The following is a 16,447-nucleotide window of genomic DNA, read 5'->3' on the forward strand; positions in this document are numbered from 1 at the left end:
TGCCTCTACCTCTACCTCTTGCTTCCCCTCCCTCTTCCTCCTCTTCTTCCTTTCCTTCTTCCTTTTCTCCCATCTTCAGGCTCCAACTCTCGCCTGTGGGTCGTGGTGTTTCCTCACTTTCAGTCATTCTTTTTGATACTCACCCTAGTCTTTCGTTTCTTGACCTACTTCCGTAGCGTCAATCTCGCTCTCTACCGGTCCGAACCACCATCAGTACCGTATATAAATCCAATATAAGATAAAAAGAAATACAACTAGTCCAAAATGAAGCTCACTATCTCATCGACCGCACTTCTCGGGCTCATTGTCGCCGTCGAAGCTGCCAAGCACGGACACGGGCACATCCACAATCACCAGCAAGATGTGAACTCCGCTGCAGAAGTGGAGGCGCCTCTGGAGAAGCGAGGAGGAAGTTGTGAATTCCCCAAGGATGCCGGTCTGGTGGCCGTCACTCCGAACCTCAAGAATGCCGGTTGGGCCATGAGCCCGGATCAACCATGTAAGCCGGGTAATTACTGCCCGTATGCTTGCCCTCCTGGTCAGGTGTCAATGCAGTGGGATCCTGAGGCTACCTCGTATAGTTATCCCATGTCAATGGTGAGTGTCCCGGTGTTTGTGCCGTGACAGAAGTTAATACTGACGGATTTGGTAGAATGGTGGTCTCTACTGTGATGAAGATGGTAAAATCCAGAAGCCATTCCCTAACAAACCCTACTGTCAGGATGGTACCGGTGCTGTGGGCGCGCGCAACAAGTGTAAAAGCCAGGTCTCGTTCTGTCAGACCGTCTTGCCTGGCAATGAAGCCATGTTGATTCCGACCTTGGTCGAGGAGCTGGCCACCCTCGCTGTGCCCGATCTTAGCTACTGGTGTGAGACTGCCGCCCAGTAAGTAACCCGAACTTATTGCATGCAATGGAATATTCTGACAACCCTAGCTTCTATATCAACCCTCCCGGCTACGATGCTGAGACCGCGTGTGTCTGGGGAACCTCGGACCAACCCTTGGGCAACTGGACGCCTTATGTTGCCGGTGCCAATACTGACGGCGATGGAAACACTTTCGTCAAAATTGGTTGGAACCCGATCTATCTGGAGTCAACCACCCCCTTCCGTGACGTGGTACCCGATTTCGGAGTCGAGATTGAGTGCGAGGGTGATGGCTGTAATGGTCTGCCATGCAAGATCGACCCGGCAGTTAACGATGTCAATGAGGTTACTGGTAGCTCTTCAACGGGCGCCGGTGGTGGTGCGTTCTGTGTGGTGACGGTACCCAAGGGCGAGAAAGCCAATATTGTCGTATTTGAAAAGAGTGGAAGCAGTGATGGTGGATCTTCAAAATCTACGACCGCTTCCACTAGCTCCAGCACTGTCAGCAGCAGCAGCTCTTCCTCCACTGTCAAGACCACGAGCAGCACGAGCAGCACTAGCAGCACGAGCAGCACTACTTCGACAACTCCATCCCCCACGGCTACATCCACAACAGTGTCCGAAACGAGCAGCGTTTCCAGCACCCCAACTCCGACCCCAACGGCCACTTCAACTCTCATCTCAACCCCTAGCATGACCCCCTCTTCTGGCTGGGTTTCTAGCTCAGCTCTGGCCTCGAGCGGTTGGCCTAGCCAAAGCCCACAGGTGCTGGCGGAGACCGACGCCCAATCGTATGCGATGTCCACCGACGGAGCAGCTGCGTCATCTCCCTCTCCGACCCAAGTCGACAATGAAAATGCGGCATCCACTGCTGGCGCGTCTATGTTGAGCTTGGTCGTTGGTCTCATCGCTGCGATGGTGCTATAGACACCACATAAGATGGAATTCTTTTCAACACTTTTAACTTCTCACTACTATTTTTTTTTATTACCTTCTTAACTCCGGGATACCCGTTTACGATTTGATGTTTCTGTGTCTTTATTATTATTATTATTATTGATTGACTGATTGTATACGATTCGCTCTTCAGCATTTCATACGATTGACGGGTGGATATTTTTATTATATTCTAAGTGAGAACTTATACTACACTACTACTATATTGTACAAGACTATTGTATATTTTTTATTTGGAAATAATGTTTAAATATTGAATTCTGGAATTCACAACATCTCTGCGCGGGCCTTGGAAGGATCTAACTTCACCGAAGTAGAGCTCTTCAATAATATCTGTTGATTACATTCATCTCTACAAGGACCGAGAGGTAATATCCGAACGCTTAATGAATAAGATTGCAGTGAAAAGGCAAACAAAGAGAAGCACCGTGAGTGACATTGCAACCTGCCCCGTATATATAGTAGCCCTGTCCCCCATTGATTTTGATTTTGATATAGATTCTTGTTCTTGTCTACTAGGGCCTTTCAAAGCACAGTGGGACAGCTAACCTCACCCTGCATACATTAGGGCTTCCTTTTGATCTGTCTTTTCCTTGCCCGTCGAGACCATCCATCCAAGCATGTTTTCTCCCTCCTCACAGTAAGCCTATTCACGCCGCACATAACTTCATGGCCCATGTGTTGTCGTCGAATAATACTCTTTCTCGCTTGAGGTTACCACAGCCCGCAGGTTCCTGGAGTAAACCCTCGGGCTACGTACTCTTCAAGGGAAGGGGTTTGATCTCTTGCCAACCTTAGGATGGACGGTCATCTTCTCCCGTTCTCTTATTCAACCAGTCTCGGCCAACAGCTTCGCAGATATGGGGTTCACTACTGAAGAAAGCCGACTCCCAGTTGGCTGTGTGCGTCCAGCTCAGCGAGAATATCCTCGTGGCAGGATTTGCAAGAAGCATTCAGCGTGGCTGTTATCATATCTATAGCACCGCAGAGAGCCATACAAACCTATACACGGTTGATGTACCTCGCATATCGATTGCATGGTCCTGGGAGCTTATGAACCCAAAGAAGCACGCGAACAGCAGAGAGCAAATCAGCAATCCCTACCGCCAGATCGTATATACTGGCCAGCACCAGACCCACAGGACACACTGGCAAGTGGCATCAGGTCCTCATTACCGCGTCGGGGAACAACGTGGTCGATATCGCTGCCTCACAATTCAACGGGATAGCCACTCGCATCCCGAATACGCAACCACTTGTGGTGCGTGTCCACGAGATCTATAACGAAGGCGAGATAGCCTGGGACACAGCTGGGAGTCAGCAGCCAATGTATCGCCCACCGATTATCCAGTATATAAAATCGAGGACGGCAAAACGGATGAAATAGCCTTCCTCGGCACTATTATAGACTTTTCACCAGCAATCGAGAATCTGCCTGGCTCTCTGGTCGGTCTGTTCTTCCTTTTGTATGTATCTGGACGTATCAAAGCTAGCCAGCATGCTTTTCTATGGCTCGATGCTGCTAGATCATCATACTATCCAGGCCGATACAGCACCCGCAATTGCCCACATTATTCACAACTTCAACCAGGTCGACTCTGAAAAACACCAATTGTCACAAACAATCTCCTAAAGACATCAATATCACTTCTCTTACGCTTAGAAAAGGGAAGATTAGCCGCAAATAGCCAATAGAGAGGGAAACGCAGCGCGATGTCTCCGGAGGCATTTCTAACAGTCGTGGAGCAGTATACCAAAAAATACTGTCGTCGGTCACAGTATTGGGAGGCTTTGGAGCAGGCAATTCAGGACTAAGAATTGCGAAAATTAGATCTGGCGTCAACATTGCCATCGACGCGGACAATACCAATGTCGGCGTATCGGCTTCTTGATGGTGTAAACAGAGCATGGGCCGGTCAACATCTGAATGTTGTGCCCCCGATATGGCAGGGTTTTCAGACAACATATCTGCTTTAGATGAAGCCATTGGAGGAAGAGAAGCTTTTGCAACATTTATTGACTCGCCGGATCCAGCCATATGTGCTAGCAGAAGACCATGTCTTGTGTGGTACTCTCACTATCATAGTGAGGGACTGAGGAAGAAGATCATCAATTCTCATACTCCCCTCTCTCGCTTGCGTCATATTCTCTTTCATAGTCTACATTCTCATTATCTCATTGCCCCAGGGAATGCTCACAGACAGGGGATCGAAGAGGGGTTTTCGACTTGCACGCATTCGATGTTAACAATACCGGAAGGAGAGGCCATACATTTACCATCACACAATACAAGAGGAACAACACGAAGGGGATCGTTATCTATATAACTACACTACTCGAAATCGTCTTTTCCTGCGCTGCCCAGCTCTCTCTGTAGAAGTTTGGCCCATCAGCACAACGAATCCTGTCATAATAAGCGAAGCAATACATTTTGTCTTTTATTTCATTCCTTCTTCGAAGAAACAGACCAGACCATACTTCTATGAGAACAGCGGGTCCTCGATTATATTCTTCTACAGGCAAGAAAGGAAAAATATGGCTGGGGAGGCCGATGCCACCAACGGATATTGATCATGACGACTCAAGTTGAGAAGAAGAAATCTCGGTGCTATGGAAGACATTGCGAAGGAAAGTCATGAGCAGAACCAAGGCCTCCCAAAGCACACAAGATGATGAAATGAATTCATAGTCACCACGGAGCAGAGTCGAATAATAAGTTCTTCCGATCTTTCAATATCCTGTGTTGTGTCCACGCGACCTTGATTCACGAATTACCTCAATCTCGTTGGCACTGCAAATTAGGCAGAGATCTGAGGGAGACGAAGGCCGGCATTTTTCCTACCTTGCAGTTTCAACAACCTCACTGTTCCGTAAACATGCTGTGGATGCTCTTTTCTCCAAAAGCCCTCGCTGTGCCCCGTGACTTAGGTGTTTGACTCCTGATAAAGGATGGCTAGGTTACCATGGAGAAGCTGAACAACTGGAGCGTTTCAAAAATGTCACTGGTCAGTCGGCTCCTCGAAGCCATTAACTGAGCCTAGAGCTGGCAGATAGAAGCAGTACCACAGAGAGGACTGTTCTGGATACAGATTATATTGTCGGGGGTCATCGTCGCCTTCAGGACTACCGAATAGATAGCAACCAACCAAAAACGATTGCAATCTTCTGGTAGTTGAAGCAAAGAAGAAGGGGCCACCAAGGATGAACAAATTGTCAACACGGCCTTGATTGAAATGCGATATGGACTTCTACGCATATGATGCAAGGGAAGCCGGAGAATGGAATGCGGTAGGCCAGTGGGCAAGTTCGAACAAGTCAGAGTCGTGGTTCTCATCTTCCAGCCTCCTATGGTTGTTCCTTGGATTTTCCTGTCACTGATCGAAACGTGAAAGTTCAAGTCAAGGCGATCAATACTCGTCAATACTGACAGCGTCCGCAACTTAAGCGGCAAGTCCTTTTGGTGGTACCGGAATAACCCCGCTGATTCAACAACTGGGTGCCACCCCCCCCCCTTATGCCCTGGCTCTGGACGAAGCCTGACGCTGGGCATCAAGAATATGTCAACTGGGATCCAGTCGACCCGTTTTTCATCGACGACAGCGAACGGAGGTACAGACTTATAACGGCCTCCAGTCGTGAACGGGAGACCCAGCGCAACGTTATTACGCAGGTCTTTAATCCTGGCCTTGGACACACTGCCTTCTGCACGACTGATGGCATAGGTAGGGGCGCCCTCGTTCACATCAAGCTGTGTACGCCGTCGGAGAACAGTGTCAACCTTCCGGAACTCCCCGAGAATACGGAAGTCAAGTTTCAAGTGGCCCAACAAGATCGCACCTATGAGGAAGGTGACTTGTTAATGAAGGGCAGATTGGTCGAGGTGGAGTCTTCGGCGGATCTGGTCATCGCAACAGAAAGCTTTGGCACCGAAGTTAAGCCCAGTGTTAACTTCCAGATCGTGACCGTCGTTCAGCCAAACACAATGCCTATTGATGACCAGCTGAATGCACTCAATGAAGTCACCAACGTTACTGTCTATGGTGATACCACTCAGGGAGCAGGATAAAGCTTCTCCCTTCGCTGGACCGTTCTCGGTCACGATTCCGAACTAAATCCAGAGAGCCCATACTATTTCGTTCTGGATTTCAAAAGCGTGTCCCCTTTGGAATCGCACCTCCAGGAAGAGCGGCTAGGACATATACGCCGTCTCTTTCCCTTGGATGACGTCCAGCTGCAAGCTTTTGTCAATTCGACCTCTAGGGTCACCTGCGGTGTCAGCCTCAACCAAGGACCCCCCGGTACGGGTAAAACGAGGACAGCCGTGGCAATCATCTTGGCACTTACCGCGCTGAGGATAAAAGTCCTCGTCGTCGCCGGTTCTAATAAAACCGTGGATAACCTTTTGGAATCCTTGGTTACTGCAGCGGCAAGGGATGCTCTCCTAAGGGCCTGGTGTGACCAGTTTGTACGCTTCGGAACACCTGCCTATCAACTCAGCCAGATCCGGGCAAAGAGCGCTAGTGATCCTATTGCCAGGCTCAGGGCGCAGGCAGATGCTACAAATGACAACCAGGCGAATCCTACTCTGGAAAAAGTCCAGGCGCACAACTTGGTTGTCGCCCATGCGCAACAGAACCCCGACGATAAGCATTGCAAATCTCTCCTTGAGTACATGGCCATAGACAAGGAGAAGGGCCTCAGCAGAGACGGTACCAAGAAGCTACGCTCGTCGTATGAAAACACCTTATTGGGTTACTTCGAAGGCTGCATCGTCGTTGCTACGACATTGAGCAACGCTTCTCATGACGTCCTGCGCCTGCCAAATTTCAAGCCGGCGTTCATCGTTAGCGACGAGGCAGGGCAGTGCCTCGAGGGGGATCATTGCATTGCGTTGACAATGCCGTCGGTCCGTGGTGTTGTCCTGATTGGTGACCCCGACCAACTTTCCCCCACGGTAATCTCTGAATATGGGCCCAATGAGGGAGCGAGGTTTCTTAAACGCTCTCTGATGGAAAGGCTTTATAGAGCCGGTTATCCATGCATCATGCTCTAGACAAACTATCGGAATCATAGCCAGATTCTAGATTTATTCAACAGTGGGATGTACAGGGGAAAGCTCGTTCCTGGCCCCGAAAATGACCGACTAGAGCGGGTTGGCAGAGCGTGGGATTCCTTTACCGGGCCCCGTCACTGGTTTCGAGCACTTAACGTTCATGGCATGCGTCGGCTGTTCATTAGCATCATTGGAAAAGCTAAACGCATGGAAAACAGTCTACCCTGGTCCAACGAGAGCCAGGTGCAGGTGCTCCACCATCTTCTGACGTCCCTGTACTTGTTTCAGACGTCCAACGGTGACAGTGTGCTCCCTGAAGACGTCATGATAGTAAGCCCGTACAAAGACCAAAAAGTTCTTGTACAAAGGATCCTGAGCCAGCACGAGGTTAGATACCGTGACAACCTTACAGTGGATGCCACACAGGGGCAAGAGGCACCAATTGTGATGTTTCTGATGACCAAGCCCTCGCAGAATGTCGCCAGCGCGGGTTTCATGGCAGACACAAACCGGCTTAACATCGTCCTTAGTCGTGCCAAGAAAGTCATGATAATCATTGGCAACCTGAGGGACTGGAACAACAATGGCATTGCCAAGATGAAACAATCGGTCGGAAAAAGGGCGAGGTTTCTCATTGATCTCATCAGGGACGTCACTGCAAGGCGTCACACGCTGACATGGGCCGGGCCAGAGGCAAACCCTACAGGGCGAGTTCAATACTTCTCCCACGACCGACCTGGTGATATCCAAGATGTACCTTCAGGTCCATCGGTCGTGGCGCCTCCCACCGTTCGTCCTGCTCCTTTTGCCCCGCCAACGACAACACTCCCCGTAGTACAAACCCGGGACCCAACTGAGGTCGCTGAGCTGCTGCGGACCCAAACCGAAGAAGACCATTATGTTGATATGGGCGACGCTCCTCGAGTATTGGCGCCCAACGTGCGTTATACGGTGCAGCTTCCTCTGAGGCAGCGCTCTTGCTCTCCCGTATAATCTCAGTTGCCAACTGAGCTCACTCAGTACAGAGATTGCTGGGATGTCGATATAGATCTAACAATGGAGCCGACTACGATTGTCGAGATACGGCAATGGAGGATGAGGCTACAAACGGACGCTCATCGTGCCTAAGCTGCAGCTTACCAGGAAACTGCACCTCATCATCGGCCTTAGCCAACCTAACTTGATTAATACAAGGTTACAGCAGATCTCTCTGACTTCAAAATGTTCTGGATTTACCATTCCCAGGTGGCCCTATCGTATCCTTTACTGAGAAGAGACCTAGAGACATGGATCTGTGTCTAAATGCCTATCCCACTAACAATAGCCGGAAGCCCTATAGTTGTTCCTTAGACGTCTCTATCACTGATCGAAACGTGAAAGTTCAAGTCAAGGCGATCAATACTCTCCAATACCGACAGCGGTGGTAAAATCTGCGAGCCGGTTATCAAGTCTGTTCGCTGGTGTGGATATGGCCAGCCGGCTCAGTTGACTATGCGCGCTCACCTCTCGGCAAGAAGTGTTCTACATGCCGCGACCGTCTAACATAACCTGGTCTATGATTCAAAGTTACTCCGAGCAGAAAACCTTCTACATTTCCGAGATGCTGAAGCTTTCGGAGCAGCTTGTTTGGGAAGGTATGGTTAATGTTGTGGCTGTGGATAGGATGCAGGGTCACGAGTCAAAACCTAGGCTGGATTGTCCATTCCGAAACGAAGTCCAATCTGGGGTTTGCTCCTGACAATCATCAAGCGAAGATCGCTCTAAATAGCACCCACACTTGTTTGATCGTTGCCGCGAACGGCTGCATTATGGGCAACAACTGACTCGTGAGCCGAAATCCAGATATATGGAAAGAAAGTATCAGTTAGAGAACGGTCTTCATACTAAGTTTAAAAGATAATATAGTTAATGGCAGCATTCTATCCTGAGAACAACCTGGATAACTACCTATCAGATAATGACCTGCTCCCAGATGAAATCGTACATCACCCCACACAGGCAATAACATCACTCAAGTAACATTAAAAGCATTCCTGCTAGAACAAGCACACGAAAAACGTCATCAAAATCCACTTATTCATAGTATAGTAAATTCAAGTCCCCTGAATGCCGATTAGGGCTTTGACGTCATGCCTACGCCAGACTTGGCATCTCATACATCATAGTATACATAGAACCCCCTATATAAACAATGATTGCTATTGCTATCTCTCCCACAAGATACCATTATTCAACACCCAATCCTTTTCGTAAACACCTCAACTGAAACATATCAACCCAGGATGTCCTCTACAATCAATACCAGCAAAGGCGAACAGCCCATCGACCCCTACAAGGCCAAAAGCCTCGAGGACCCGCCCCTGGCCCAAAAGGTCGAAGACCTGGTTGACTTCATCTCCGAGGCCAAATTCGGTATGCTAACGACCAAGATCTCCGGCTCGGAATACTTAACGTCGAGATGCATGGCGTTGGCCGGGAAGGTATTTCTCTCTTCTTTCCCTCCCTCTCTCAGCCATGATTTGCACTCAAGCCAAGTTGATATACCATATACTAAATTGGAGAAAGGAAAACGGCGGCATTGACCTGCTCTTCCATATCAACCTCTTCTCCAGCAAGACGCTAGACCTGACCACGCACCCCAGCGAAGTCAACATGTCCTTCCTGGACCAAGTCAGCGGGTCCTGGGCGTCTATTTCGGGCACAGCATCGATCGTTGCTGACAAGGCTACCGTTGAAAAGTATTATTCGCCGACGCTGCCGGCATGGTTGGGCGATCTTGGTGACGGGATTCATGATGGGAGTCCGTCGGATCCGAGGATCGGGGTGATTCGGTTGGAGGCGAAGTTGGCGACGTATGCGGTGGCTACGAGGGGCATCTTTGGGAAGGCCATTGAGACGATCAAGAGTGCTACTAAGGGGGAGGTGCCGGCTATCAATAGTATTCGGGAGTTGAGTGAGGGGGAGTTGGCTGAGTGTGAGTTTTCTCTCCTCCCTTCTGTTTTTGTTTACTTCTTCTTTTATGACTTTTTTATTTGGGGGTTGGTGCTGACTGGTTTGTTGATAGGGCGCCGGACGCACAAATAAGGACTTTTCTTTTCGCTGGGCGAAGGCCTTCTTATGATTGATTATGTACATGTATTGTGACGAGTCTCGGTTCACTTAGGGACTGGGTTCGAAATAAATCGAGGAATTAATGCCTAGTATGGTGGAGATAATCAAAATGATTGAGGTTCGAAATAGTACAGGGGGTGCTGAAGGAACGAAGCTGTATATCCGAGATAGAAAACAAAGGAACTGAAAAAGAAGTCTCGATATCGTACAGTCATCATGTGGGTATCTTGTGTATATAACTCCAACCATTTCCGGTACAAGCCCAAAGTAAAGCCATCCCATTAAATCTAGGTTATGTTAGTACAGACGATCAAAGCCGAATGGATGGCCTTACCAGTCTCAAAGGCATCCGTGCTGGGACGCGCCCATTATGGAGAAGCATTGCAATGTTCTTGTTCGGAGTCGCTTGAAGTTTACGATATGCCTCGCGGATATGCCTCGGTTCAACTGGAGTTCGTCCCTCCTCGGGAGGGTCGAAGAGACCTGTTTCACGCTTCCGCTTCTTAGTATTCTCACCGGAGCCATTTTCAGCGCCTCCTCGCCGATTCTTCTCTCGGTCTTCGCGTTCTTTGACCTTAAGGGCTTCTTCAGTCAAAGTCTGGACGATCTCGAACGTGAGGAAACCAAGGATATCGACAATATCGTCGTTGGGCTTCGATTCGGTTACGATACCAAAACCAGCCCACTCACGAAAACGCTTGCTCTTACGATAGGTGAAGGATGCCTGACGACATTCGGACCAGAACACGTATTCTTCCTTCGTCATGTTCTTGGTTCGCTCGTCTGCTGCAGCAAGGCGCTGGAGGGTTGCATAATTCTGTTCTTCCTCCTCTTCGTCTTCCTCATCCTCTCGCTCTGGAACCTGGATCGAGTAGAAACTGTTCACATCCCATGCGAGACCAACACGGGCCCTCTTATTCTTCGGCTTTGAAGCGACATCTTGCGGTCCGGCGACGACACCTCCCGCAAGGGGGTCATCGGCTCCTGCAAATTCGGCAGCGTCGGCACCACCTTTGTCATCCGAGTCTTTGACATTCTTGCGGACATCTTTCCAGGAAAGGAAAGTTTTCAGGCGTGATACCTTGGCCTTGTCATGGCGAATGAGAAAGATCAAATCATCAGTCGAGATAGAGCGGACTCCTCGACGGGTAGCCAGCGTTGTACTACGAGCGAGCTGTAGTGAATGTGAGCAAACTGTACTTTTATGGCTGAAGGTGCTCATACAATCTCAACGACTTGCTGGCGAACGATCTCTTCTATCAGAGTAGTTGTTTCCACTGATGGCTCGGCAGTCTCTCCAGAGACGAACATCATCTGCTCATAGTATTAGTGAGGCTGAAAATGCTCTTGTTATTTTCATATTGTTTCTGAGATGGTCCACTTCGATTTGTTGTGGTCGGGAAGACGCATAATTGGAGCACAGGTACAGGCGGGTCATTTGCATCACCCCAATTGTTTGAGAGACGAAGCAAGTCCAAGTAATAACTCGATTGTGGGACTGAAATATTACATGAAGTAGCACCACAAAGAGTACATATCAAGCCAGATAGGTAATTATAGATGACAAGTAACAGTCGCATCACGATGAACCTTACTGCGCCATGCGAGCAGCAAGGCTAAGCTTGTGATGTCAAATATACAAATGATTATGCTATGTTAACATAGCTTAATGTACGCAAGCGGCCCAAAAAGCAAGAAACAAAAGAAAACACAAACAAGATGAGGCTTAAATGGACAAGATAAGGAGATAGTATGAGCTTACCTGCTGGATTTCCTGCCGATACTTCGGAGTTCGATCGGTCGACATGTTGGCGAATCAAGAATGACACATTAACATCATTCACAACCAAAGAAAATAATGATACAATATAGTCAAGCGCACGTGCTAAGACTATAAACAACAAAACGAGTGAATTCAAGTTGGTCGCGAAAGGCAACAATGGGGATATTCAAAGGATCCATCCCCGTGACTTGATATCCACCTCCCCATATCCGGAACAACTCTTTACCCGTGTCCCGTCATCCCGCCGCATTTGGTGGGGTGATAGAGAAACTTTTTGATCGTGATTATCACAGTTATTATACTCATTAATTCAAATTTGTATATTTTCACAATGCTCTACCTCGTTGGGTTGGGTCTTGCCGATGAGACTGACATTACTGTCAAAGGCCTAGAGGTGGTGAAAAGGGCCGAAAGGGTCTACCTCGAAGCATACACAAGTATTCTGCTCGTGAACAAAGAGAAGCTAGTGAGTGTCCCTGTATATGACAGATACTATTTTTTGCCACGGAGTTGTCTAACCAGGTCGTCAATTGGTTCAGTAGGAAGCTTTTTATGGACGTCCTGTTATTGAGGCAGACCGTGAAAAGGTCGAGACCGGAAGCGATGAGATTCTCGCTGGGGCAGATAAAACAGATGTTGCATTCCTAGTCGTCGGTGATCCTTTTGGGTATGTGTTAGCTTTGCGCGACTGTTATGGGAGGCATAAATTAATGTGTATGCAGCGCCACTACCCACACAGACCTCGTTCTGCGCGCCCGCGAACTGGGCATCGAATCCAAGGTCATCCCGAACGCATCGATCATGTCTGGCATTGGTTGCACGGGGCTGCAGCTGTATAACTTCGGTCAAACTGTCAGCATGGTGTTTTTCACAGAAAACTGGAAGCCCTCGTCATACTACGATAAGATCAAGGAGAACATATCACTGGGTCTTCACACCCTCGTGCTTTTGGACATTAAGGTCAAGGAGCAGTCATACGAGAACATGGCCCGAGGACGCCTAATCTATGAGCCTCCGAGATATATGACCGTTGCGCAGTGCGCCAGTCAGATGCTGGAGACCGAGGAGGAGCGCAAGGAAGGTGTTTACGGGCCTGACAGCCTTGCGGTCGGAGCTGCGAGAGTTGGAGCTCCGGATCAGAAATTGGTCGTCGGAACTCTGAAGGAATTGGCAGAGGTAGAGATGGGCCAGCCTCTTCACAGTCTCGTTCTCTTGGGAAGGAGAGCGCATGACTTGGAGAAGGACTACATTCGAGAATTTGCCGTGGACAAGGCGACCTTTGATGCTAGTTGGCAGAAGGGATACGGTGCCAGTTCATAAAGTAGAGCTTAGCTTATAACGAGATGAAAATGAATTCTAGATCCAATACGCCGTGATTCTAATATCCAAGAATCAATGTTCAACGAGCACAATAACAGCCATCGGGCTTTGGGTAAATTGCATAGCCACACATCACTCATCTAACTGTCTCAAGTGATCTTCTTAGTGCCGAAAAACTGTGTCAACTTTTGGGGGAAAAATGCCTAAACGTGACCGAGATCAGCTCATGCTAACAGCCAGAACATATAACCACGTAAGAAGCACTTACTGTAGGAGTTGATGGGGGTTGTGATGCGCTACCATAATCACTAGCATCCCCATCTTCATCTTCGTACATCATACTTTCATCGTCGTCTTCTTCAATTTGGGGGAACCATCTCTCTGGATCCCCGTTATACACAATGTACCAGCCAATTTTCTCACCGGCGGCATATTTATCTCGCATCTCTGTCAATGCGGCCATGGCATCATCTTCTAGCCCTGACTCCTTAACTAGCTCCTCGGCATCCAAGCTAAGTGCCCCCGACTCTGGCATCGTGATCACTTTACCCGCAACATAGGCATATGGCTTGCTGACAGCCTCATCGCTGGTATCGTCGGGATCATACTGTTCGATAAATCGGAGGTCGGGTAGACGGGATACGATGCCCGGTTCGGTCTTCGCGAACGACCCGAGGAGCAGCTGGGTAGTGATCGGTGTCTGGAGGTACTCTGCTGTTGCATCCTCCAGGTTGTGCAGAACAATGTAGACTCGGATACCCGTGAAGCCAGCGCGCGGCCACTTAAAGCCGTACAGCATGTAGACTGGCATTGCGAAGTTCTGGTAATGTAGCAGCTGGAAATTCTAGTAGGGGAGGCAATGGTTAAGTAAACCAGATCGTTCGATAAAAGCTTTCATGTTAATATTGTCCGGAAACAGACGCTGCTGCGCTCATCGTGTGTGACGATGACTGCAGGAAATGTGTGTTTGCGACATGAGCTGATCATCAATTTATCAGCGGATAAGGGCACTTGGCACAGTTGACAGGTCAGTCTCATAGCTAACAGACAGTTCGGAACTATTTATATAGCCAATTCCAAGTCAATGAGGGACTATTGCCAGGATATAGAATGACTATAGGAGTATTGACAAACAAGTCTCTATTATTATTATTATGATAATTTTTCTTTTCATTGTTCCTTGAAAAAACCCCTCATTGGTTCAATGTAGATCAAACAAAGGCGGTGTTATTCGGCAATATTGAGTCTCGGCCTTGACATCCATCTTCAATACTCCAAGACTCCAAGCGGAGACATTCGGATGAACCCAACTGCGGCATAGCTCAACGCCACTATCCATATCGGCTTACCGCTCTTGATCAAGGCGGGATGGTTCTCTCATTCATCTTGGTTCAGAACCGACAGTGAGTACTTGTGTCTACACCTAAGTCGAGCGATCTATAATGCTCAGCGAGCGGATAGGGGCAAAACGCGCCTTGCAAAATGGTATGCGCCGTACAGCGTAAGTTCTCTAGAAACTCTTCAGATATCATGTAGCATTAGCTAATACCGGTTTTGCGCAGGATGAGGAGAAAGTCAAGCTGAAAGGCGAGGTTCGTGGCAACTTGCGACAATACCATTGTTCCCGCTGGGCCGGAGAACTGACCAATTGCCTCAGGTCCATCGCCTGGTAGCACCAAGAGATCAGAAGTATCAGTCCAACTTTGTCGAGTTCAAGCGGAGTACGAAAGTCGTTTACCGGAGATATGCGGGATTGTTCTTTTGCGCCTGTGTCGATGCCACCGATAATGAACTGGCGTATCTCGAGGCCATACATTTCTTCGTCGAAGTTCTAGATCAGTTCTTCGGGAATGTGTGCGAGCTAGATCTAGTGTTTAATTTCTACAAGGTGCGTTGGGTACTTTCGGCTGTTGTGGGTATTGGAAAATATTGAAATGGATTGAGATGCTGCCCAGTTATGACACGGAGTAAACGCTGACAAATGATTGGTACAGGTGTACGCGATTCTAGACGAAGTGTTTCTGGCAGGCGAAATTGAAGAGACGAGCAAGCAGGTCGTATTGACGAGGCTGGAGCATTTGGACAAACTGGAGTGAGACAGCTTTCAGCCTTAGGGAAGCGTGGGTAGGATAGAATCGGTTCTGGATATTATAGCATTGAAATGGTCACGGGATGGCCATCCGGAGTTATTTGGTTTCGAGGGTTAACATATATCAGGGCGCTGCGCTTGCACCTGTTGCCATCCATGTTGATAGAGAGTTCTATGATGGCTTTGTTTATTTAATTTCAACGATAATACCCTATGAAAAGTAAGTACATTTATCTACCTAAGAATATCGCATCATGAATTACATATGGCCACTCCGTAAGGGACTAGAGATTCTTGAGTCACGTTATTTCCACCATATGTCGGTTCGTGGTACATATATAAAATCAGCAGGTAAATCAACAGCCGAAATCACTGCCGTGATGCCTGCGAGCGGAGACAACAGCTCACACCCGTCCACTCATTGCACAAGGCTGACCACAACTGTCATTTAAGCTCAAATAACGTCTAAAGGTTGTTTTTTGGTAATCCTCAGACCCTTGGTGGATTATACTAGAGTAGACATAGTTGCAGTGAGGTGATCAAGACGTGCGATTGCGAGCGTAATGTTAGGTCTTGGCATCAATTTCCTTTTAAAAGGGTTACGGCCCCCTTGCATGAGTTGAACTGCTGGTTATAATGACTGGTGCTAATGCCATCTTTCTTTCTCTTCTTTACTACTCTTAACATCTTCCCAAATGAAGTTCTCATTTCATCAGCACCCGACCATGCATACAATTATACCGAGTAGTACTTAGTGTGTACTACTACCAGCTTCCATCACCTGACCACCCTTTCTCGATAAGGAAGTTGCTTTGTTTACTAAACTATCGACCATCACATGCCTATACGACACCACTGCAGCAAGAGGGTCCAAGGGAATAACACCACTCTGCTATCATAATAGTCCCTTTCAACCATGATACATACCTGTACGGTTGGATACATACGGATACTTCCAAGTTCCCAGAGCCATCTGATTAGCGGAACGAGCGGCACACTTCTCGAAAACGGTCTTCACCGGCGGGTCAGTGATGGACTCCGTACGGAGTAGGGAAGTTGGCGAAGATCGTTATAAGAAGGCGAGGATACTTGCCTCGTTGATCGGACCCCAGAGCTCACCTCAAATGATAAGCCGCCTTGGCATCGAAGGCACTTGATGAGATGATTAACTCGGAACACCGAGTCGATCTCCGTCGGGTAATGATTACCTCCAGGGTATTGATTGAATGATTTAGAAACAAGCCCTGTAGGGTCTATCTACCTGGAA

General features: G+C 48.4%; 7 protein-coding genes across 7 annotated transcripts; 5 read left to right on the plus strand and 2 right to left on the minus strand.

The window, feature by feature from the left end:
• Window positions 1-264: 264 nt before the first annotated feature.
• On the plus strand, window positions 265-1,794 carry ABOM_002484 (SUN domain-containing protein; the record flags this gene model as incomplete). The annotated part of the gene is made up of 3 exons (XM_022529614.1): window positions 265-597; window positions 653-885; window positions 936-1,794. 3 exons carry the CDS (start codon window positions 265-267, stop codon window positions 1,792-1,794), a joined length of 1,425 nt encoding a protein of 474 aa, XP_022392284.1.
• Window positions 1,795-5,338: 3,544 nt separating this feature from the next.
• Window positions 5,339-7,870, plus strand: ABOM_002485 (uncharacterized protein; the record flags this gene model as incomplete). The annotated part of the gene is made up of 3 exons (XM_022529615.1): window positions 5,339-5,864; window positions 5,943-6,778; window positions 6,878-7,870. The coding sequence occupies 3 exons, from the start codon at window positions 5,339-5,341 to the stop codon at window positions 7,868-7,870; spliced, it is 2,355 nt and encodes a 784-aa protein (XP_022392283.1).
• A 1,289-nt stretch (window positions 7,871-9,159) lies between these two features.
• Window positions 9,160-9,961, plus strand: ABOM_002486 (blue light-inducible protein Bli-3; the record flags this gene model as incomplete). Its single annotated transcript, XM_022529616.1, has 3 exons — window positions 9,160-9,357; window positions 9,443-9,851; window positions 9,942-9,961. The coding sequence occupies 3 exons, from the start codon at window positions 9,160-9,162 to the stop codon at window positions 9,959-9,961; spliced, it is 627 nt and encodes a 208-aa protein (XP_022392286.1).
• A 337-nt stretch (window positions 9,962-10,298) lies between these two features.
• ABOM_002487 (transcriptional regulator SPT3) lies at window positions 10,299-11,302 on the minus strand (the record flags this gene model as incomplete). The annotated part of the gene is made up of 2 exons (XM_022529617.1): window positions 10,299-11,162; window positions 11,213-11,302. The coding sequence occupies 2 exons, from the start codon at window positions 11,300-11,302 to the stop codon at window positions 10,299-10,301; spliced, it is 954 nt and encodes a 317-aa protein (XP_022392285.1).
• An 800-nt stretch (window positions 11,303-12,102) lies between these two features.
• Window positions 12,103-13,091, plus strand: dph5 (diphthine synthase; the record flags this gene model as incomplete). Its single annotated transcript, XM_022529618.1, has 3 exons — window positions 12,103-12,249; window positions 12,314-12,438; window positions 12,494-13,091. 3 exons carry the CDS (start codon window positions 12,103-12,105, stop codon window positions 13,089-13,091), a joined length of 870 nt encoding a protein of 289 aa, XP_022392282.1.
• Window positions 13,092-13,240: 149 nt separating this feature from the next.
• Window positions 13,241-13,902, minus strand: ABOM_002489 (developmental regulator FlbE; the record flags this gene model as incomplete). Its single annotated transcript, XM_022529619.1, has 2 exons — window positions 13,241-13,294; window positions 13,360-13,902. 2 exons carry the CDS (start codon window positions 13,900-13,902, stop codon window positions 13,241-13,243), a joined length of 597 nt encoding a protein of 198 aa, XP_022392281.1.
• A 557-nt stretch (window positions 13,903-14,459) lies between these two features.
• On the plus strand, window positions 14,460-15,187 carry ABOM_002490 (AP-2 complex subunit sigma; the record flags this gene model as incomplete). The annotated part of the gene is made up of 5 exons (XM_022529620.1): window positions 14,460-14,494; window positions 14,553-14,592; window positions 14,654-14,683; window positions 14,749-14,979; window positions 15,086-15,187. 5 exons carry the CDS (start codon window positions 14,460-14,462, stop codon window positions 15,185-15,187), a joined length of 438 nt encoding a protein of 145 aa, XP_022392208.1.
• Window positions 15,188-16,447: the final 1,260 nt, after the last annotated feature.

Source organism: Aspergillus bombycis (genome assembly GCF_001792695.1).
Source record: "Aspergillus bombycis strain NRRL26010 chromosome Unknown contig00015, whole genome shotgun sequence".
NCBI classification, from domain to species: Eukaryota; Fungi; Ascomycota; class Eurotiomycetes; order Eurotiales; family Aspergillaceae; genus Aspergillus; species Aspergillus bombycis.